This window comes from Tachysurus fulvidraco, chromosome 17 (genome assembly GCF_022655615.1).
Source record: "Tachysurus fulvidraco isolate hzauxx_2018 chromosome 17, HZAU_PFXX_2.0, whole genome shotgun sequence".
Classification (NCBI taxonomy): domain Eukaryota; kingdom Metazoa; phylum Chordata; class Actinopteri; order Siluriformes; family Bagridae; genus Tachysurus; species Tachysurus fulvidraco.
In genome coordinates, this window is record NC_062534.1 from 13,437,667 (window position 1) to 13,462,253 (window position 24,587).

Consider the following 24,587-nt stretch of genomic DNA (forward strand, 5'->3'; position numbering starts at 1 on the left):
CCCTGTTCATGGTATAAGTGTTTCCTACTAGCAGTAGCTTCTTTTAGCTAGATAATACTGCCTGCCATACTGCAAAAACTGTTCAGGAACGGCTTTGAGAACTTGACAGAGTTCAAAGTGTTAGCTTTAATTTCCCCAGATCTCCAATCCAATCTGTGGATGTGATAGACAGACAAGTCTGATCTATGGAAGCTTCACCTTGCAACTAACAGGACTTTAAGGATCAGTGTGCAAATGTCACAGCACACCTTCAGCAGTCTTGTGGAGTCCATGACTCGATGGGTCAAAGCTGTTTTGGTGGCCCAAGTGGTCCTATGCAAAATTAGGCCAGTGATTTTAATGTTATGGCTGAACAGTGTATTCTGCTTCTGTTACTGATTATTTATCAACTCTCCAGGAGTGGAGAAGATATATATATATATATACAGGATACTTTGTGACTGTATACAGCAAAGCAGTCTCAGTCTGTCCGGACACGCTTCACTTTTCTTCTCTTGAGCAAATTGAGACTTAAAAATATTTGAAAAATCATTTGTTTATAATGTTTGTTTAATTTTCATTGCTTTTTCATAAAAAACCATAAAACTTTACATTTCATATATAATAACAAAGTTACAAAAATGTTTTATACAATTTTTTAAAATATTCTTATGTTCTGGTAAGAATACCATCCAAAAATAATCTATATTATTTATGAACTTCAAAAAAGTTGTATACATCTGCTTGGAAAAATAAACAAAATGAACAACCATGTGGTCACTAAGGTAGCTTTTGCATGTGAAAAGTAGATGATGACAGTTAAATAAATGTTCCAGTGAAGAATAGATGATGTTGAATGGGGTCTAGAGCTTCCAGACTACATCTCTCTTTTTTTTTGGCCTGAATAAAAGTGACATTGTGGCGCCAGCTGGCCCGGCCTACATTGGAATCTATTGCTTAAAAGATGTTTTGCATGTTTCTAGGTAATTTGCACAGAGTAGGGTGAAGCTTTTCAAAGCATCACATTGACTGGTCCTTTCATTGCTTATTACCACAAACACAGAGCCAAACCAACCTCCCATTTCCTGCTCAGGATGATCTCATGGGGCATCAGGTATCAAGAACTGTTAAGACTGCATTATTTTCAAGAGTGTGTGTAGGAAAACTGAGCCTGTTGTACTGATAACAGGATTATTGCTCCACAGTGGTCTACAATATTGGATGATGGCCAGGTTGGTTGGAGTCCCTGGAGCTACAGATATTTTGTGCAAAAGCATACCCTTCATGTTAAACTGATGTCTACGACAGTGGACAGACATCTACAGACAAACACAACTGTTTTACATGATGTCTCTCTCATCATCTCTTATCACTCAGGGCTGAACCTGCTTTTGCTGGAGGCTGTGATCACGGACTGTCTGATGTGCTAAAATGGCCAGGGGGTCCACTCAGAACTTACATTATCAAATCAAGAACTTTTGCATTTAAGTGCTTTCTAATGCATCACGACTCCAGTGAGTATCCACAATACAATAAAGTCATCTGTTTCCTCATGATGCTCTTTCTGTGTCTTTCTTCGGTTCTGAAGTAGAGTGTTGGCCTTTAGCAGACATGCTTGTGTAGCCCACTCCGGCATCTCCACTTGTGCACACGTGTTTTCAGTCGCTGCCAAACAAGGACGTTTCACTATCTGCCGTGGACGTTGTTAACTTGTGCAGGCAGCATTTGCCTCTCTTCAATTTCCTCGAGAGCAGATTCCAGCTGCTGGATCAGTACACGCTTCTTAAATCTGTGAGTGAGTGAGTGAGTGAGAGAGAGAGAGAGAGAGAGAGAGAGAGAGAGAGAGAGAGTGAGTGAGAGAGAGAGAGAGAGAGAGAGAGAGAGAGAGAGAGAGAGAGAGAGAGAGAGAGAGAGAGACGGAGAGAGAGACGGAGAGAGTGGTTAAATACATACCGTACAGATATACATTTGCAAAATTCAGGAAAGATGTATGAGAATTAGTTGAAGCCTGATGTTAATAAACACTCAGGTGAGTGGCCTTCAGTTGAAAAAGAAGGTGCATCAACGGTACATACACATACATTTGTGTGTTAATTCTGTGAACAACATTTCCAACTTGAAGTGTGAGCTTTATCAAAGCAAATATTTGCATAGTTTCAAGTGTACATTTATGCACATCCTTGACCGTGCATATGCAAAGTATGTAGCAAAGCTGTTTGCTTAGTGTTAACACTGCTAACACGTTGAATTGCAGACGAAAGCAACTTCTATAATAAAAACGTTATTATACAAATAAATCTGCAGACTTGGGAAAACCAGTGGTGATGGATTTGTGGCATCAGCTCTGAGTGAAGATGTAGATGAAAATGAGAGGACTATATATTGTGTTATTTTCTTAGGTGCCAAAAAGACTCCTTCCTGCGACCTCTGTTTTACTCACGTTGAAGACTTTCCACTAACCTTCTGAGCTCTAGTTCACCTAACTTTTCGTTCTTGCACACTTTTGACATGACGTTCAATAACTGCCCTCTAAAACACAAGGGAAGAAAGTTTTTGGCCTTGTCTTCAGCTGAATTCCCCTTAGCTGTACACACTATGAACTACTCATACCTTTCCTCCAATCAGACTATCCTTCCTAGCTTCCAGCATCCTAACAATCTTACAAAACTCCTTCTCCTCTCTACCACTTCAATCAGCAACCAATATTTTCCTTTCTTCTCATTCTTCACCCACTGACTTCCTTTACACTTTATCTTCCAGACCTAAGAAATGTTCTCACCCTGTTCTTTTTTGAGGAATAGTTGTCAAAAGGTTTCTCAAATTTAAAAGACATCACCGTTGTATGGTGATCTCCTCTTATTTAAGTTCTGCTCTGATTGAAAGCTGAAAGCATCTGCTGCTGAACATTGCAAGCTCCAGACAGCTTTTTCACCTCTCTTACTTCCTTCTTCACATTTCTCCCTGACTGCTGATGACATTGCCACATTTCTCTGATGATTTCTACCAATCATTCCTCCTAGCCCTATTTCTAGCCTACACTCTCCCTTTCCCCCTCCTGCTTCCTTGATACATTTTCTCTTCTTTCTACAGAAGCGAATCTGTAGATTTAACTTATCTTGTAGATCTCTAAACCCTTTTATCACTTTAACAACACTTTAAGATTAGGATGTAACTGACTGCAAACAAGTTAGCATTCACCTGCTTTATGCAGACTATCCAATGGTGTCCCACAAAGCTTAGTGCTGTGTCATCTTAGCTTCTACCTCTATACCAGCTCCCTCAGTGATGTCATATCCTCACACATTTATTTCATTCACTGATATGTTGAATCTATTCAACTTATTGCCCTTCTCCTACATGTAACTAAAACAGATCCCGGCTTGCCTAGGAGACATTTTGTCATGGATTGCAGATCAACGGCTGAAATAAAATGTAAGCAAGGGTCAGCTATATATCCCTGGAAATGCATCCCCATGTCAACATCCTGTGGTGTCCATGGGCAACCCTAAAACACACCATCTGACACTTACACACAACCTTGGGTAGTTTCAGACAACTATACTTATTGCCTCAAATTGCTCCTGTAAGGTCTGCCCTTCTGTGCAACCTGACTCTTGTGCAGCTGAACTAGAATAAAGCTGCTAAACTGTTTACAAACTCTAGACCTCTGACCTCTGTGTTCCCAAGGGCTTCCTTTAGATATTAGATTTAATAGCCATTAGATTTAAAACGCAAGTGGGTTTCTGCAACATCAAAAATGGATACACATATCACTTGCTGCTGTTCACCAGGCCCTTTGAGCTTCTTGCACAGTTCGACTGATTCCGTTATCCCACAAGGTACAAGGAAGACAGGCTTTGTGGGAAAATAAATTTCCCCTGGCTGTTCAAGTAGCTGAATCACAGCTGACCTTAGCAATTATTTAAAACATCCCTTGACTTATGTGTTTTCATTTCTTGCTTTACAAATATATCACTAACAGGGTTTTAGTCCCTTATGTAATAAACTTGCATGCAATGTTTTGGAAAGAGAATACAAAGCACTTCTGTAAGTGACTCTGATTAAGTGTGCCTTCTAAATGCTGCAAATGTAAATAGCCACAGTATTGGATGCTTTCAGATGACCTTCATACACTACTTCACAGGTTCCCAAACTGCAGAATGTTGTTCCAGTGAAAATAAAATGTTCAAGCCGAGGAGACACTTCATGACCAGGGTTGGGAACCTATACTACAGTATATACCACAACGTAACAGACACATGTGAAGCAGGACTTTGACACAATTACTGAATTTCTCAACATAGATATCTATTCCATGCTAGTGCAACTGATTTGTGATTACTTGTTTATCAAATACAGCTAAATAACTTTCCACTTTTCAAATCAAAATTCAAATTTCTACTTCAGAAAAGATTTTTTTTTTGTATGTATGTATGTTTCCCTGTCACTAACAAAATAAGAGTCCTTTTTAGTTGCTTTTCAAAGCGATGTCTTCATACCATATACTGTATGCTTAATTGTGTCTATTTATATGATTAGTATATTGGTATTTATTAAGTTTCAGTGTTTAAACTTGTGCATATGACATGTGTATGTATCTTTGATGACCCAAATTTATTACAAATATTTTTTGAAATAAACAATTTTAGAACATTTTATTAATACAAGGCTGATAAATAGGTAGGTACCAACTTAGTTCTGCTTAGTTGTTCACTGGTTGCTCACCTTTTGGGGTGAAATATATGCTTAGAAGAGGTCATTGTAGTGAATATACATTTAAATGAGCTGCGATACAATTACAATTTTGTGTGTGTAATACCAATAGACACTCACCTGGCTGCTTCTTTGATGGCATGATGGATAAAGTACCTCTGCACTGACACTGGTCCTTTTACCTCCTCTAGCAGCCTGAATATTGCCTCATAATCTATGAAAGCAGAGTAACAGATATTTAAACAAAAAACTACTAAAACTCGGTACAATATTTCTGTGTAAAAATCCTCCGGATATAAAAGTATGTAGACACTTACTGCGACCAGGTTTTCGGACCTCTTTAATGACTCGAGTGCGTAGTTCAGCATTGCTTCCCTCCAAAGGAACCATAAGAATGGTGGGCCGTGTAGAAGTGTCTCCTCCAGCTCCCTCCATGTCTCTGTCCTGTTCTGGAGGACTTGGATTCTCACAGTTCTGTGGTCTTTCAGGCGGTTTTTCCTCCATACACTCTTCTCCTATCCTGTTCTCCAGCATCACCCTTTCTTCTCCTCCATCAGTGACCTTCATTCCTCCTTTCTCCTCCAGAGAGAGGGCTACAGTTCCTCCCTCAACTCCATCCACTCCCCCAGACCAGCTGTCTCCAGGCTCTCCACTTATCACTCTTTCACCATTGCTCTCTGCACCCACCGTGCTGTTCCCCTCCACTCCTACAGGGGGAAACACACAGACCAGGCATGCTGTAATTACCAACATGTGCTCTAGGAACTGGCAACCTAACCCCGGCAGTAGCGACGGCTACTGTGACACATGTCAAAGCAACCATTCCCAAAAATTTGACATTTTAGTTAACAATCCAAATGGCTGTCTCAGGATTAATGCCTATCCAATAATCCCAGACTATTACTTTTGCTCCTGTGGTCTGGAGTAAACCATTTGAAAACAGAACTGGTTGCAACCACAATGCAATGTACAACAATTTCTACAATATAACAAGTGGTATTATTTCCTAAAAATAGGGGTCACTAAATAAGTACGAATTTAACACGACTAAATATTTTTAAATGAATAATTATAATAGAATTCATAAAAGGAACATTGTTTAAAATCGACAACACACAAAAGCCCGATCATTTTGAGAATGAAAACATCTAAACTTTAAAAGCCAGGCATTACATACACAGAAATTCTAGGATACCAACATGTTACAAATTTGGGTCCTAAGAAAGTATGTGATAAAAATTGAATAACTGTTGAAATTATATTCTTCCCTAAAATGATGTTATATTATAGAGATTGTGTTCAGGTTATTGACTTCGGTCTACTGACACTCTCCAGTCATCAGATGGAACCCCATCCGAAGTATGTGGCACAGTTTTACATACAGTATCTTTTTTACATTAACACTATTTATATGCTAAGCATTCAGAGGAACATTGATTTACAAATTTTAACAGTCAACATAGATGAGCTGTGTTAAGTGGAATTCTATTGCTAGATACTGAATAGAATATTTCAACCAGACCTCAGAGCTTTATATTGTTCACCTTTGTTCAGTGGGATGGGTTTAATGAGACCATGTTGGCCTGGGACCACTGTGGTTCCTTTGCTCAGCACATGATTGCTGATGATGGGTGGGGTTTGGGGCCGGCGCAGTAAAGGGGACATGCTTCGCCGCCTCTTTGGAGCTGCACCAGAGTTGGACTCAGTTGCATTTCCCCTTTTCTTGTTCTGGGGACCTGTGACAAACTCATCTGCTTCGTCGATCATCATTCCCTGTGATCATATAGAGGGAAACATTACTTATCTGAAAACTGTTCTGTTTGGATGTTTCCAATGGTTAAAATGTTAGAGTGAACAAAAAACATACTTCAAAACTTTGTGTATTGAGAGTGTAATGAGGATCAAGTGAATAAAAAAAAAAGTAAGTCAACAAGACTGTTAGATTTCCAATAAAGTTTAAGTTGTCATGGTAAAATGTGATATTTTGCTCAAGACTATGAACCTACTGAGTGTTTGAGTATTGTAAAAAGTGTAGCTGAAACTAGGATAGGATGTGAAATGAAGCACCTTCTTATCTTGTTTGAACGGGTTGCCGAACGTGTGCAGGCGTTTGGGCTGATCAGGGTCAATCTCGCGAAGGGGGGACGGCATCATTTTCAGGTATTCCTGATAGTTTCCCATCTGACCCACAGGAATACTGTGCAAATAGTCTACGACAAACACACGTCACATTTTCAATTCACAAATTTCAATCTATATGTTCGTTTGCATAGCTGTTTTTTGTGCTGAAATTCACCATATATTTTGTTTCTTTTTGTATTTAATAAAGAAACAAACAACAAAATCCAGAATGAATATTTAGCCTGGAAATAATCTCTAAACATTGTGTATGTCTTTTGAGCACACCTTCATCTTGACTCCTGATTAGTTTCTGAGTAGTTCTCAAAAGGTTAGAGCGCATCCGTGTGACCTGATCCAAAAGATTCCTCCGTGGAATATCATAGGCATTCCGATAGGCTTGGGGCTTTACATCCTGGGCAGGAAATTCAGAAAGAAATTGTAACACAAATAAATAACAGCTGTATCTCTTATGAAACCAAGACATCCATGTCAACTATACAGTTTTATGAGTGTAAAAAAAAAAAGAAAGAAAGAAAAATGATGTTTAAAATGATGTCCTGAATGGTGTTTGCATGTAACAGTGTCATTCCATATGTTCATCAGGCCAGCTATACTCTAGACACAAAAACTTGATCTCAGACATAAATGATTTAGAAGTGAGGCCCCAGGCGGGCTCAGCCCTGCTGCTACAGGCTTATATCTACCTTGTTGAGAAGAGCGATTTGAAATCCCGCGAATTCTTTGAGGTTGATGTCGTTAAGACGGAGTGGCACCTCGCCCGTGATGCCTTGTAGTAGCTGTTTGAAGTCACGCCGGTGGGCAAGAGACAACGTACTCGAGTGATTCTTCACCTTGATGCCAGTCTCCTGAGGCGGCTTTTTACCCACTGACACAATCATCCGGTCTGACTCGATCTTTGCCTTTAAAAAAAACCCACAAAACTAAATTCTGATCTCTAGGATTGTCCTTGACATTAAAACTGATAAGTTACTGTTATACACTATCCTAAAGTTCAGTGCATTCTCCTTATCTTTACAACATTCCAAGGACACGTGACACACATCACAAACATATGTAGGTATATTGTCACATAACTCTACTGAATTTCTTCAAATGCTGCACCACCAAGGAGCCCAAACATGTTCCAGCATGACAGTGCCCGTGTGCACAAACCAAGGTCCATAAAGACACACTTAATCAAGGTTGCTGTAAAAATTAAAGTGACCTGCACACAGCCCTGATCTCAACCCCACTGAACATCTTTTAGATGAAATGAAATGCTGGTTGTGCCTCAAGCCTTCTCACCTGACCTCAATAATGCTCTTGTGGCAGAACAGGCAAATCCCCACAGTCACATTCTAAAATCTACTGGAAAGCCTTCCCAGAGATGTTCAATAACCCACATATGACTGTGATATTCAGGTGTCCACAAATAGTATTCTGACCATATAGTGTATATACTGTATGTATGTACACTAATAGAGGGTGTCTGAGAAAAGACCTGCCTATGTACAAAGTATAAATGACATTCAAATTTATTCAATATTAATTCCGTCTCACAGCTGATTTCAAATGCATATTATAGGGAAAGATTTACCTGCTGGCTGAGTTTTTTTAGGTAGGAAATGATGCTGTAGCTGAGGCCACAGTCCATGTTGTCAGAGATAAGATTCGGTGCTCCCATCATCCTAAGTGCCTTCTTCAGTGGCTATAGACAGACACATAGAGAGATGAGTAAAGAGGAGACAAAGGCAGACAAAATGAGGTCATTCTCATCAAAGCACAGGATCTCAACCTCATTATAGATTTGACAACACAGGTTTAAAGCACACACGAATGAACAGTGTTAACTGGTGACGGATTACAGAGACACCGATAAAAATGTCTTAACAGCTGCAAGACTAGTCTGTCATTAGGGTATTTGGTCAAATATAAACCTTTCTGTCGTTGTTTAGTCTCATTTTTTAAATTATTTTAGATTTTTATGAAAGAATTCACATGGGTTGTCACTGGTGTCTAGATTATAAGGAAATTTCCATCCAATAATAAAAGATCTACTAAATTCAGCATAAACCATTCCCAAACTTGAAAGATAATTTATATAGAGATGACACGAAATCTTTTTCTTTTGCAATAATGATAGCGATATTGAAAGAGCTGATACTGATGCCTAGCAGATGTTTCTTAATAAAAAAAACAAAAAAAAACCCGAAGCATTATTTTAACTAAAAAACACAAACCTCTTTGCCTGAGTGTCTTCTTAATTGATTACTTCCCAAAAGAGTTTTCGATGAATGTATTCTTAGTCTACAATTTAGTGAACCGGTATCGATGTATTCATTGATAGAGACTTGGACGCATGCTCTGGATAAGTGCGTCTGACAAAATGCTATAAATATCAATGTAAATGTAACGAAATAATTTTACAGATAAACTCTTTCGCTGGAAAATCACAGACCTTGTAGATTAATAAATAAGAATAAATATAATAAAGCATATTATTTAAAAAAAAATCATCCAAACAAATTAAAAACCCCTCTTTATAGTTACGAAATTTCCTGCTTGAAAAAAAATAATAATAAAACAAAATAAAAAATACAGATTTAATTACAAATCCAACACAAACGTCCCTGAGTGGCATTGCAGTTCTTACCGGCAGAAAGTAAGGAGGCATAGATTTCAAGTACACCTCGAAGGCCTGTCTCCACTTGAGGTTTGGCTTGAGTTTGTGCACTTTAAACAAGTCATCTGTTAAGTCAAGGAAGTTAGAGGATTATTAAGTTAAGCCTATAACACTATTTATTATGTCTTATTCTGACATCATACATCACAGTTTGAAGATACCAATAAAGAATTTTCACTTTTAACACATATTAACATGCAACTTCCACATTACCTCTTTGTTACGTTATTCATGTTAAGGTATTCAGTATTATCCGATAACTTCAGTGGGGAGGCTAAACGTATAAGGGAGGCTAAAGTCCCCTCCGAAAGTATTGGAACAATAATGTGGCGGGGTATTTATTTCTTTATTTATTTTTGCTTTTATTTCCTGATATTTTGAGGCTGAAAAATGTGGGCATAGTCAATACAACTATGGAGTGCCCCTGCCCTTGGAATGCTCTGAAAAAGACAGAAACCACTGGTGTACCACCAGACAACGAATGGGCTGGGAAAGGAAAACAACAGCACTTGTTGATGAAAACATTGTAAGAGCTGTGAAGAAAAACCCAGTGACATTACCAACAACCTCCAAAGGGCAGGGGTGAATTCATCACACTCCAGCATATAAAGGTGACTTCAAGAGCAGAAATCTAGAGGCCATACCACAAGATTAACAAACCACTCATCAGCAATAAGAATCAGAATTGAAGGTTGGATATCACAAAGAAATACAGAGATGAGCCTTAAAATTTCCGAAACCAAGAGTAACCTCTATCAAAATGAAGAAAAGGAGAAAGAACGGATCTGTTCACGATCCAAAACATACAAGATCACCAGGAGGTAGCACAATGGAGGTAGTGTCATGTCAGTGGCAAGGTAGTGCTTGCATGGTTGCTTCTGAAACAGGATCACTAATCTTAATGTATGAAATGAGACTGGTAGCAGCAGAAAAAATTAATAAAGAAACAGTCTGTCTGCAATTTTAAAGAAATGTAAATGAATCCTGATGAACAGCATACAGCAAAACAATGGTCCAAAACACACTGCCAACCCAACAAATTACTTAAATAGGGAAAAGTGCAACCTTAATCCAACTGAGCAGCATTTTACCTCCTGAAGAGGAGACTGAATGGAGAAACACCCCTCAAAACAAACTAAATAAAGCTGAAGTAAAAAGTAATTAAGTAAAACATCACAAAAGAAGAATGTACTATTTCGATGATTATACAGTAGCAGCAGTTTTTGTAAGCACAGAATATATAACCAAATCATTTGGTTTTATTTACTTGAAGACTTTTTGTTCCAATACTGTGGAAGAATTTGTTCACGTAAACATTGGGTGGTCTGCCGCAGGAGGAGCCGTTTTCATAGTTGTTTAATACATCTTGATATACATATCAGGAAATGAAAGCTGAAATTCAGATTCCATCGTCTCATCATCTTTTGACCTCAAACACAAATGTCAGTGTATCAGTGTATAGCGAAAAACAGGAGGATCTGCTTTGCCTTTTCGATACTTGCAGAAAGGACAATATATATTTGTGAGAGGGTAAGAATGTAAGTCTAGGCCTACTGATGAATGCTGGGAGGTTAAGGCATTAAGGAAAATTCTTTCTAGACATAAATAAAACACACACTTACCGAGGAGTGGCAACAGTACGGGGTAGTTGTAAGGCATGACGAAAAGATTCACGCAGGTGAGAGTGGTGCTGGCTTTCAGGTAGCCGAAGGGATGCACTACATCACTGTGCTTACCACTGCAGCTCACAAACACCTGGGTGGCAGGGGAGAAGCGTTAGCAGAGCTCAGTCTCTCTTTAGCACTGCTCTCTCAGCTCTCACACAGTCCTCTGAGACAAAGTGGCTTCATCAATGCCTCATCATGTGGACTGCTCCACAGAGGCAAGCTAAAAATGGTGTCTAAATTGTCACATTAAATATAACTCTACCTCTTTATTTTCAGTGAAAGAATTGGTTGTCCCTTGACAACCTACATACTACATGGATAGAAAGTGTAAAGAATACTTACTTACTGTTAAGCATTCCACTTAACAATTTGCATTATGGGTCTAACTAATAGCATCACAGTGTCTAAAATCAATTTCTAATGCCAGCTTTCATACATACTGCACTTCAGGATATACCCAGCTGATTGTGCTTCTTTGCTCTGGTACAAACACGAGCTTATTAATCTGCATCTTATTGTGATTTACAATGGAGCACACATGATTGAGCAATTTCAGATGATATCGATATTATTTTGTTAAAGTGCGCAAATTTGAAATGTCAATGCAATGACAAATTCTACCATCGTAGTTGTCTAAGAAACAAATGAGTACGCTGAGGTATGAGAAAAATGACTTGACTTAGTGAGTTGAACCCTATTTGTTTAGACCACAATTACCCATATTATTTAGGTAAAATTAGTGAGTTTATATTCTTGGATGAATTTTTCTGTTAGAGATTATATATTTGAGAATAACCTCATTGGGTCAATAAGAAATTAATTATTATTTAATAAAAATAAGAATCAGGAAGGTGAGTCCCACCTGCCAGCACATGTGAGGGGACTTTCTTTCCAGAATGTACTGGGTAAGAGGTGATGGCTCCAACTCATACTTATCGAACGGCAGCTTGTCAATCACCATAGGCTCACAGTCGACGCAAGAGAAACGCACAACTGGATGGGCAGATCGAGGAGGCTAAGAGAGTGAATAAAAATACAGAGGGTTAAAGTATATGTTCGGTGTTGGAGGACAGCACAATTTTTGACATTACAGCACTTGATAGCATCAACCCATGTGCCCCAGGCACAGCAGGAACAGCTCGATCACGTAAGAGCAACGCTGCACTAAACTAAGCACTAAACTAAAACAAGTACTCCTAAAAAAAAAAAGACAGTACTGCTACGAAGACATCTAAACTATAAAACTTGAGTCAGAGCAGAATTTTTCCTCTGCTTTAACCAAATGCAATTTTAAGGAAAGTCCAGTTTTGTTATCAATTGGCAAAAATGCCCACAAAACTCTATAATAAGGTAACAAAAAAGCATAGAGGTGGAAATAAGCTGTAAAGGCCTACTGTGGCTGCGTAAGAGGGGGAAGTCGAGTACTGCTGCCTGCCTCAATCAGATGGCAGTCACACTCTGAGCCCCCACACAGCAAGGAAAGACAGGACACCAAACATAGAACAATCATATTCTATATTCATATTTAATACTCATTCTGTCTATACTGTATCTCATCGTCTGCATTGTCTTGTATAGTTTGTATAGTATAGTGTTATTTATGTCTGTACTTTTGAGAGTCACAAACAGCTGGAACCAAATTCCTTGTGTGTGTCAACACACTTGGCCAATAAACCTGATTCTGATTCTGATAAGAGGCATGTTTCACCTTCAGCGTAATCAGGCTAGTGAAACTACTCTAATGCTCTCTCCTAGTCAGTGTTCTATAACATTAGGCCCATTACAACTGACCTCGGTTCAGCTTTCTGTCTTTTGTAACATTATGCCCAATACTACTGATTTGGCTTTAGTTATTTTTAGCGTTCTATATCCTTACATGTAATGCTGCAGATCTAAGATAGGCTCTATAATATGAGCCAGCCTTCTGGGTTTACAGAGACTAGGCTTGTTTGATTTAACCATTCAGTCCTATTTCTATCTTTTGAAAATTGATCCATTATGTTTTGAACTACAACGAGCACATATTTAGTTTTGCTCAAACAACATGATGCCTTCAATTTAAAATGAAAACATGGTTAATGTCTTTATCCGTCAACAGACCTCTCGCCGACTAGAGAGAGAAATCGGTTTCTCTGAGCCAAGAAATTTGACAAGGAAATACACAGTTCTTGTGTACTAACTGGATTAGAAGTTAATTGATTGTTGTTGTCATGGTCTGTCTGAAAAACAGCAAAATCTGGAAGAACATCTGGACATTCTGCTAAATAAAGTCCAAAATCAAAATTGTCAGCTGGAGTGAATAATGTTTGTGCAGATAAAATATGTGGTATGAAGTTATGATTGGCTCTTATATTACTCACCAGGGTGGGAGAGTTCTGGTCTGGCCAGAAGGACTCAGGAATCGGCCAGTGGCCCACGGGGACGCCGGTTTTAGGGTTCGGCCGGACATATATGAGCTTGTGGCAGCTGTGCCAAGGTTGGGAGCTAAAAGATGACAAAGGTCGTACTGGATCCACCAGACCATCTGCATGCCAAATAAAGAACAACCAGAATAAATCTGATCACATCAATCAAGAACTACCAATGCTTCATATACATTCAACATCATATTTAATATACTTAAATAATGCTATGAGGAGAATTTCATCATAACACTGGATTTCAGACACAATTTCTCTTTCTCTCCCGTATAAACAGGTAGCATGAATAAATTACGCTGGGAAACAAATCCACTTTATCACACAGTAAGGACATTGTGCTGTATCAAACCCTGCATACATACCTTCGCCTATAGGAGGTGGATCTGGGCCCGTCTTCTCAAAATTAATAACAACTCCACTCAGAACCTTCTGCACCAGAGACTCCAGACACTGGTTCAACATCCTCTGTGTCCTAACGCAATAGGACCGACCTTGAAAACAGAACAGAAAATATATAGTTTATATTCAGCAGACTATAAAAATCTTGCCAGTGTTCTATGTACAGAGCGTTGAGCACCAAACACGATCTGAAAAGAAACAAGGAAAAAAAATTATACTGTAAACTATAGGATGTTTTCCCCTACAAAGATGGCAATAAAGCTCTTCTGTAAGATGCTCCAGATGAATGGTCTTCACTAAATGCTGTAAATGTAATGACTTAGGAAAAAAAACATTTCCGTTTTCAGTTAGGACATGTACAAATTTCCTTCTGTTCTATCAGTATAATTCACTTCATGCCATATCCAATTAGAATAATGACAGACAGCAGACGGGTCATAATGGCCCAACATCAGCGCATAGTCTCGAGTTAACCTGCCTCTTGCTCTTCCTGATCTTAAGTGTAACAAGCTGAATCCCAAACGGTTCACTATTTACATGACTACACTGGGCATGATATCACTATAATAGCTTTTACAAGCTACAGTGGATAAAAAAGTCTGCACACCCCTGTTAAACATTTTGGATGTAATGTATTTATAAAAATATTAAAAAAAATTTAAACGTTAGGAAAAGATAAAAAAATCGTATAAAAATAACCTGGGTGTATGTGTGCATACCTTCTTAACTAAGACATTGTTAAATCATCACTTGCTTTGTAATACAGCACTCAGTGTTTTGGCAAAGAGTCTAACAACTTACTACATTCTTCCTTGCAAAAATGCTACAGATCTATCAAACTGCCAGTGGGTCGCCTGTGCACAGCTCTTTTGAGGTCATTCCACAGATTTTCAATAGGATTTAGATCTGGACTGACTGAGCCATTCCAAAACATTGTCCTCCTTCTTCTTAAGCCTTTCGTTTATTCACTCGGATTTGTGCTTTAGATCGTAATCGTGCAGAAAGTGAATTTGTTCTTCACCTGTCTTAGATAGACCTGTGGGTTTTGAACCAAAATAGATAGATAGATAGATAGAATAGGTATTTGGAGCAATCCACAATTCTTTTTATCTTCAATACATTCCCAATCACAGGTAAACAGAAGCCTAGTAGAATGATGCTGCCAGCACCATGTGTCAACATGAGCATTCTTTGGGAAACAATCTGAACAAAAATGTATTTTAGTGTTATGCCAAAAATGTTCCTCAGACCACAGATTTTGCCACATGGTTTGTGATTTAGCCATGCCTGGATGTTTTTTTTTTTTTTCAAAAGAAGGATATACCACCTAGCCACCCTTCTCAATAAATCCAGACATATGAATAATACAAGACACTACATGCAGTGCGTGACCAGCATTAAATTTGTATATTTTCTCCAATCATTGATGATGACCTTCGACGTCCCATGATGCATCAAATGCTTTGAAAATTCTTTTATATCCCTCTTCTGAGCAATAGCTTTCACCGGAGATCCTTTACATACTGAGCAAGCTCCTTGGGGTCCATGGCATCCTACAGAAACAGCTGATCCTTATTTGGGGTTAATCAGAATGGCTTCATCGATGATATATTAAATATCATTTTGTGCATAATTGGTTACAATTTTGAGCACAGTCACATTCTCCATTATAAAAGAGTGTGCACACTTGTTGGTTGCTTGCTATATGACATTAAATGTGGGGGAAACTGATAAACCTGACCAGATTTATCTTGGCTTTGAAGGGCGTGTGAACTATATATATATATATATATATATATATATATATATATATATATATATATATATATATATATATATATATATATATATATATATATATATATATATACACACACTGTAATTAGTGCCTCAGGTGGCCAATAGGAAGAAATATCCAGATATATTTAGTATTTAAGATCACTTGCTGTGTACATATACAGTAAACCTGTTAAATTAACAGAGCAATTAATTACAGTTACATCCTACTAAGTGGCTTGTATTTGTCCATCAAAAATAATTGAGAACAGAATGAGCTGAACTTCAGGAGAAATAAATCCAAATATGCACAGGTTAAAGTGCATGTATTTGCCCTTGGCATCTTCCCCTGTGGAAATTTTGAGTTGTTCCATTATTTTAATGGCACAGGTTTGTTAAATGACATGTCAACTTGTCAAGTCAAGTTTAACCGCATATTATATACCCAGAAGCCATTACGGTCTGGACATTCTTTTTTAAACCAAGAGAAACTGTGAATAAAGCTGTCTGTACATATAAGATAAAATAAAACAGGTTTACAGTTTTAAATCTATTCCATCCATCTGCAAACTCCATCTGTAACTTTGTCACTTAAGAAATAAAACCATTTAAGTTTGTACAATGATAAGAGAAAATGAAACATGCTAACAAAGCATCATATGTTATACGCTCTTCAAGTACTGTGTGAAGGACATTGAGGGTGCTGCAGGGGACGTTACCCTCCTCTACTACTTTGAAATCAAGTGATAGAAAGAAAAGTGCCTTAAAGTGGTTTTAAACAAGTTGTACTAGTACCTCCGGTAACCTCGCACATCTGGGTGATAGCTGATTCATCACTGGGCACACTGCCAAGCTGCTCGGTGTCAGGGACAGCTGCACCGGGCATGCGCAGCACCAGGGCAAAAAGACGCTGGTCCCAGCGGAATGGCTCCTTGGTTAGCTCACTCCCGGGTAGCGGGGAGTTCAGAGGCAGGTGAAGCTGAGGAGACATGGGAACAAGGGCACATACGATTTGATGAGATATGCTAAAAACAGAAAAAGAAATTCTGTAAGGCTATACCACAGTCCAGTCCCCTTGATGTACTACTAGATATAAATGGCCTACATGAGCAAAAACCTCCGTAATCATACAACTCAAATGCAAAATACAAATAGTGGGTCACTGGTCCTCACCTCATCTGGCACTCCAGAGCTGTGTGTCAGCTTGTTTCCATCCGTTATGGTAATGATGACTGACGGCTCCAGGAAAAAGGGATTCCGACCCTGAAAATGAAGAACACACTCTTACAGCACTTGACTGTGCCTGATTGCCTGATCACTCCCGTTTAATGGGTAATTGGGAAGTTTGCTTAAAAAATAAATTAATTAATTAAGTTAAAGGTATTAAATAAACCAGAAGTACCAGAAGAATTTTAATTTAAACATTAAGTAGACTCAAAAAGTCTAGTCTACAGTCTATGTACACTACAACAAAAATGGATCCATTATATGAATAAATTCAGCTGAGACCTGTTCAGTTATTCAGAATACATCAGCGTTTGTCAACAGTAGGTGTAAGAAGTGTATTTTCTTATTTCAACTGTATTTTATTATGTTAATTTGCCTCGCTGTGTTGTTAGTGATGCAGACCAAATAGATCGCAGTTTGAAAAGCAGCACATCTACACCACAACCTAGACACATGCTCTCATCTAACGACTAACCTAGGTTTTTTTTGTTTTTGTTTTTTTATAAACATAAGATCATTTCTTAGTGGGAAGCGTTTACAAAATGCAGCAGCCCTGAAGCTACAATATTATTGACTTTTCAGTTCATATATTTAATGCAGTCCGACTGAGTGCATTAGATTTGAACAGCATTGAACGGATGGAAGACGACTACAGCAGGACTACACTGAGGATAGACATAGTGTTGTGATTTAATTTTCTACATCCTGTAATGTACTGTACTGAACGGTTAGAAGTTCCTATACACTCACTCAGACACACGATGAAATCACTTGCTAAATGCCAAATGATTTACTACTTAACATGTATCTAAGTGCACAATATAAGCTACAAAAATGGGTTGTACAATTAATTATATTTTAATCATGATCATACTTTTTTTTCCAAATGTATTGTGAGTGACAGTGGTGAGCTTAGATAAAGCTAACTGACAGGATAACATTACTTGAGATCTTGTATTGTCCTTTGCTTTCAATTAGCACCCCTTTGGAATATGATTCAAAGAACCTTTGAAGACTATCCATATGTATTTATTTGTATGCTGTATTTATGTTGAGACAAATCTGGATTTAAATATTAAATACTAAAAAAAATACATAAACACTTGTTTAATAAGCAGTCTATGAGCTTTAAAAACTTAGTATAGTATAAAATTGTATTATAGAAATTATTGTACTTCTGAATAACTGGATAAATAATAATAATTAATATTATCATTTTTATCATACAGCCCTTGTATGGGGCCTCGTGGCCTCTACATGGCCTCTACGTCTTACGTTTAATGCTTTCTGAGATTTAGGAAGCACTATGCAGGCTTCATTTTGGCTCCACTGCTTATTTTCCACTTCAGAAGATAAATTAGAGTGTCATTAATACCTGGCCATAGTTGTCGATGCCAGACACCAGTCTGTTGAGATTGAGCAGGTCAAAGGCAGTTCGGAGAGCATTACCAAGAGTGGTCAGTCCATATGCCTGCAGATTCTTTAGTTCACTCATAAAGGTGGCATGGTTCTCTTTCCATCCCGCCTATGGTGCACACACACGCGCACACACACATACACACACAGAGAAAAAGGTTTCATACAAGACTCAAAGCACTGGAAGACCAACAGAGAGAGATAGAAAGCATTAGGTCACACTGCAGTGCTGTGAAGACAAACACATGCAGCCTCACACACAGTATCAGATGACATGTACTACAAAACGCGATCAAAGCCTACACTGGACCGCACAGGCTAATGAATCCGGCTGTCTGTGGATTGTCTTGCTGTTTCCTGCAGCGAGGTCAAGTGCCTTACTGTTACAGCATTATGCTTAATCTACAGATGACCTGCAGGCTTAGTGAGCACAAATGGGAATGAGGAAGTGACAGACAGAAAATGAACAGGGTCCTTTGAGAGACAGGATGAGCTGTCTGTGTGAAAATGAATTTTATATCTTGATAGGGATCTACTGTCCAAAAAAGCATACAAATATTGAACAATTTTGTCCTTATGCAGGCCAAAATAAAAATACTAAGAGAGCCAAACATTTCCTTTTGCTTTCTAAGGTTAAGGTTAGGGTGAGGTGTCGTTTAACATTATGTAGCTGTAATAACATTAATGTCAGTGGAAGGTCCTTACAATGATATTAAGACAAATGCTCTCTGTGTGTGTGTGTGTGTGTGTGTGTGTGTGTGTGTGTGTGTGTGTGTGTGTGTGTGTGTGTGTGTGTGTGTGTGTGTGTGTGTGTGTCTTGAAAAATTATTTTAGCATTGCTGTGTGCAAATATTTCTGTCTTCAAAATAAAACAGCATAGGTTGAACTGTTTCATTTTGTGTGCATGTGACAACACAAAGTCACTTCTCAGAAAACAAATGTGCTTAATGGCCCAGTATAATAATTTAGTACAAACTTAAATAATTCATTCAGATGAAATCAGTGTATTAGATAAAAATGTGCATCTATGTTAAATCCCCACAACAGTGAACTTTCCGTTCATGCAGCACTTTTACCTCAGTTTCAACACACTGCTGTATATGAGGATGATTCCAACAACAATCAAACCCACACATACAGGATGTTTCCGGGTTTGAGGTCATTTCAGGGCTTGTGGATGTTTAGAAAACCAACACATACTAAAGTGTAGGTGTCTTCAGTGGCACTTAATAATTCATTTGCTGCTCTTACTGCCAATTTTATTTTTCTTTCCATCCACTTTAACAATTCATCAACAGGTGTGACTGCAATCAGAGTCCTTTTATTGCCAGGTCCATTGACACAAATTGCAAACAGAAAAAACAATGAGTACATATTCCACTGAACCCATTAAAGTGGAAAAAATCACCTACATTTAGTTCACGTAATAATCCTGATAGAGATAGTTGTCTTTAAGAGAGAAATCACAAGTGGAATAGAGCAGAGGCACGGTGCCATTAATATACAACCCGAACATGACTCTGTATGTCTTATCCAAACGCAGGACAGGTGGCTAATACAAATGAGCTGCACAGCATAAACCGACAGATAAGGACTGGTTCCCTGTTAAGCTGCAGTTACGGGAAAACCAGCACCCGTATAAATACAGCGCCTGTGAGAGAACAGCAGGAATCATCTTGGCAGAACCAGACTTGTGACAGCCTGGGGTTGACTCGCACGGCATGCGATATTATATTTTCCTATCATAAAATTGTCCATACTTTCATCACACTTTATAATTTCAAAATACTGTAGGATAGCATGTGTCGATCTGGATCAGTCTCCTTAAATGTTTTGGTTTCAGTGTTTTAAATTCTCATCAAACACTCAGAAATTCACTTGTTGCCAAGAAAACTTCATGCGCCATTGCTTCCAAATCTAGCGAGCCTTAGCAAAGACCTCTGCTTATGTTTAGCCTTTATCTTATGATCTCAGACTAGAAATTTCACCTACTAATTAGAGAGTCACCTACTAAGTGAAACAGAGGGTGTAATTAAAGTGATCATGGAAACAACCCAGTTAGCACTTACTAACTAAATATTTTATAGTTTTGGATTAAATGACATTCAATCAGTCAGGTTTTCGGGGTATTTCATACATTTTATAACCTTTTTAAAAACTCATATAATGTTGCAAATCGTTTGTTATAGGATCATTAATAGTAACATGTCCATAACATATTTCTATCTTCCTAGGAACATGTATGGAGTGTTCTAGCAAACCACTATAAGTGTAAAGGAAAAGCCTAACTGTCTCATTGAATACATACTAAATGTTTTAATACTTGTGTGCTACTGGATTTTCTCTGTTAGATGGGAAAGTAGTGTGTGTTAAGACGCCAGTATTATTGTACAAGTGCTACTGAGAAAAACTCTCCCTCTGGGTCTGCTTTGTTCCAAGATCAAGTTGTTGTTTTTTTGTCAAATCATAAGCAGATTTCAGCCTCCTGATCTGTAGCAAAACATGCCGATGACCTGCAGGCAGTTGTCATGTGTGTAGAGATGATGATGATGATGATATATAGGATAAAGCCATCACTGTGATGTAATGAAGGCTGGTTAAAACACCTCACACTAAAATATTACAGGCTTTTTTCCCCAGCCCCTCTTTATGCTTAAACTGAAAGTGCTAAAGAAACAGAATGAGGTGTTCTACCAAAACCACAAAATGTTCTTTTCCACAGAATGAGGAAAAAGTGAAGCGTTTAAGTGATAGCAACTATGTTTGGCTTATTTCAAGCATACGTATATATATATATATATATATATATACGTATATATACGTATATATATACGTATATATATATATATACACCGTTAATTCAGGGTAAGATCAGGTCTGCACATCTACATAGTTTAGCTTAAAAATGAACCCAATAATCATCTGGGAAATTGATTCCTCATGCAAGCATTTGTCCATCTCAACATGATCACCAACATACATCTGAAGGAAGGACTTAGAAACGCATTAGAAAACAACCTCAAAAATGGGCAGGACTAAGAATAATGATCTGCTTGTCCAAGAATGAGGAGAGTGAAGCACACTGCCCAGAAAAGAGCGCTTTGTCAGAGCCGGAAGCTCACTGCAACTCTTCACTGACTAGCTGCTGAAAATCTCATGAATAATTGACAGGAAATTAAAAAGCCACTCTCTCAGACACTGCAGCCAGATTCTATCTTGCTCTGTTGGCTCTTACACAGTGTATTGTTGTTGAGAACTGGGTTAGCATGGTGACTAATTCAGAGATGGTAAAGCTTGGTTGAGAAGAGTGTTTTAAACAGGTGGGCGGGACAAGCTGGCCATGAATAGCAAACACACACACACACACACACACAAACAAATGCAGAGCTCACAGCTTAGTGAGCTGTTAGTCTTATAATGTTTAATAACCATCTGAAGCAGATGCCTTGCAGAACTACAAACAACAAAGAGTAAAAAATAACAAATTTCTGTCATCCAACTCACGACAAGCAATGCAGGATGTGTATGTAATATGTATGGAAATGAGTCTGCTAAGAGGCCTATTCTAACTATGACAGTACTATATTTTATGAGATCGCGAGGCATTGAAAAAGTAGTTTCAGACTTTCTAGGATAAGCCTGGAAAGGAGTGTGGGTTTAGAAAAGCCCCCAAGAGAGAGCCTGGCAACCTGCCAGAGAGAAAACACTAATGAACTGCCTGGGAATGAAGCCACTCTCATTGTCAATGTCAACCAGCTAATGAAGGACACAATTGCACATGCAGAAGCGAGTCATATCCACAGATCTCGGGGCAAAAGGAAAATGTTTACTTCTATTGTACAAATAAAAACACTTCAACACAGTCTACCTCAAACTGTGCTGCAAAAATATGCTGTGACAAATGTTACACTGATTCTCTGCTGAGAATGTAAGGATCTCCTGCTACCTTTAAGGGTGTGAAAGATATTCCTCTGTAGTATTGATCATGTCCTTCCTAACCACTTAAACCCTCTCTTTATTGTTCATTATCTGTGCTAAATCATATTACCGAGTTACTAATATGAATTATTTAGTAACTACAGTGAAACTAATAGAAATGGTATGTATTTAATTTACAATATAAATTCAATACAATACAGTTTAAGTTCAATGTGTGATTTAAATGAAGTAAAAGGAAAAACACAAATTTGTCTTGCTTATACTCTTATGAAAAAGGTTGCCAAATAGTGCTTTTTAGGGTAAATGTTTATGACTCAGGTGTACATATGCACCTTTAGTAACCGGGGAAAGTGAATGTATTTTACGTATTTACATTAGATTATTGGACCACTGTTATGCTTCTGAGCTGCTTAAGAAGGTGCGGGTAAAAATAAATTGTGCTTATATGTCACTATGGGACAGTCAATGTGTATGATCACTTGTGTTTGCCCTTGACATGTTATTACTGCTCCATGGTTTCTTTCTGTTCGTCAAAGCAACGCTAAGTTTATTAAAGCAAGACATTTCACTTGCCGTAGTCTGTTCTATAGTTCAGTGGGCTTTGTGAAAACTGAGAGGGTGAGAACTGGAGGAAAAAAAACCCTTGTGCAGGTCACATAGTGACGTGAACTTTCTGTCTCGGTCAGGTTGTTTGTTTAAGCAATGCAAATCACGTAACTTTAGAATAAGGCAATTTGTTTTATGTGGTTTCATGGGATTTGACATTGGGAAACAATCTTAAAATGGGAGGTGATTCATGTACTCAGATGAAGAAGGCAGAAAACTGATGCTTGTAATAAATATGTACTCGAATGATATCAACTCTGTAATCTATGAAAAATTAACTAATGAGAAAAACATATATATCCTAAGTGAATATACCCTTTCATTTTCTTATTGATGGCTTTTCACAAATCAAATCAGTTTTGATTTGTTTAGTCTTTATTGGCCAATAAGAAAACGCAGAGGTCAGCCACAGAGTGCTGAGAGAGGCGGGCTCGACGGAGAGTGGCAGATCGCTTGTCCAATCCGAAAAGACTTAGCCCACCATCGCGTCACGCGATACGTCACAGTAGATAATAAATCTCTCCGCCTCCATCTAAGCGCCCGAGAGCTTCCCAACACAAAAGCAAAATGTCCGCCATGTTCAGAGGCTGCGCTGCTCCGTGTCTGCGGGTATTTTAACAAAAAATAGCCGTTTTCGTCACCGGGAAGCCGTCTGACCCGATGCTACGAACCAAAGGGACAGTAGAGTCTCACTGTCAGAAAAAAAATCTACGATTGAACCACATACAAACAATTTACCAGCATTTATTTACCTTTACTCCGTATGGCGGATCGTCAAACGTAACTAGCATGTACCTGTCGCCTCTACTAGCCGGGTCTCGGGCACGCAGCTGTTAAAGAAAACGACACAATACACATTAATTCCGACTCGATCCTGTCACAGGGATCCTTTAAGTGGCACAAGGTACAACAGTAAGCGGTAAAAGTCGGGGTAAAATTATTCTTTACCTTCATAAAGATCTCAACCGCGCCTTTAGCAATGTCCAGATACGTCGTACCCAAATATGTGCGCTGATTCATAGAGGCGGACGTGTCTATCAGGAAGAGTAAAATAGGCATGTTGAAGTGTATACAGCTAGATGTTTACTAAAATCCCTATGATCGGCATATGACCGGCCTGGGCATGCATATATGGTGTGTTATATTTTGTTATAATCAGACCCCCCCTCAGAAAGAGGGTCGCACTGCCACCCTTTGCTGCCGCCTGACTCTCTATCTGTCTTTTCTGAGCAGTGCTGGCGCTCGCGCTCACACAACTTCTCTTCCGAACAGAATGGCGACGCCCATCGCTCCGCCGCTCACACCCTATTGGCTGAGACAAGACACATTGGCCACGCCCTTAATCATGAATATTCAATGAGGTCTTTGAGCGATTCTCACCCGCCTCACACGTTTTCTTCCTTCTTAGTGTGTGTGTATGAGCGTGTGTGTATGAGAGTGTGTGTGTGTATGAGCGTGTGTGTATGAGAGTGTGTGTGTGTGTGTGTGTGTGTGTGTGTATATATATGAACGGGGGGGGGCACGTCGGGCTCTTCACTTCAGTTCTAAACCCAACTATGATACGCCATTGGACACACTGTAACAGATGCGTATTTGTAATATTTTGTAATATTCGTGAATAAAAGAGCGCTTTCAGGCAGT

The 24,587-nt window shown here is 38.6% G+C and overlaps 1 protein-coding gene across 3 annotated transcripts; it reads right to left on the reverse strand.

Moving 5' to 3' along the window:
* Positions 1-531: 531 nt before the first annotated feature.
* Positions 532-24,223, reverse strand: ints6l (integrator complex subunit 6 like). 3 transcript variants are annotated; one of them, XM_027135715.2, is made up of 19 exons: positions 23,895-24,223; positions 23,699-23,776; positions 18,361-18,510; positions 16,932-17,021; positions 16,554-16,737; positions 13,946-14,074; positions 13,524-13,687; positions 12,026-12,178; positions 11,119-11,251; positions 9,467-9,561; positions 8,411-8,521; positions 7,518-7,733; positions 7,099-7,225; positions 6,760-6,902; positions 6,237-6,465; positions 5,010-5,399; positions 4,813-4,906; positions 4,672-4,704; positions 532-1,768 (listed from the first exon to the last, which is right to left on the reverse strand). In XM_027135715.2, exons 1-18 carry the CDS (start codon positions 24,003-24,005, stop codon positions 4,701-4,703), a joined length of 2,601 nt encoding a protein of 866 aa, XP_026991516.1. In that variant the 5' UTR covers positions 24,006-24,223; the 3' UTR covers positions 532-1,768; positions 4,672-4,700. The 3 variants fall into 3 exon arrangements, with proteins under 3 accessions (XP_026991516.1, XP_026991517.1, XP_026991515.1); XM_027135716.2 differs by having other exon boundaries at positions 4,668-4,704; XM_027135714.2 differs by lacking the exon at positions 4,672-4,704 and having other exon boundaries at positions 23,895-24,221.
* Between the last annotated feature and the right edge of the window lie 364 nt (positions 24,224-24,587).

Bases quoted from the DNA above. Each gene is read 5' to 3' on its own strand.
- ints6l (XM_027135714.2), bottom strand. From the start codon at position 24,005: ATGCCTATTTTACTCTTCCTGATAGACACGTCCGCCTCTATGAATCAG. The intron at 6,903-7,098 runs GTGTGCTCAAAA...TGTTTGTCGTAG, and splicing joins AATCAGGAGTCAAGATGAAG to ACTATTTGCACAGTATTCCT. The intron at 1,769-4,812 runs GTGAGTGTCTAT...ACTCACTCACAG, and splicing joins GCCATCAAAGAAGCAGCCAG to ATTTAAGAAGCGTGTACTGA.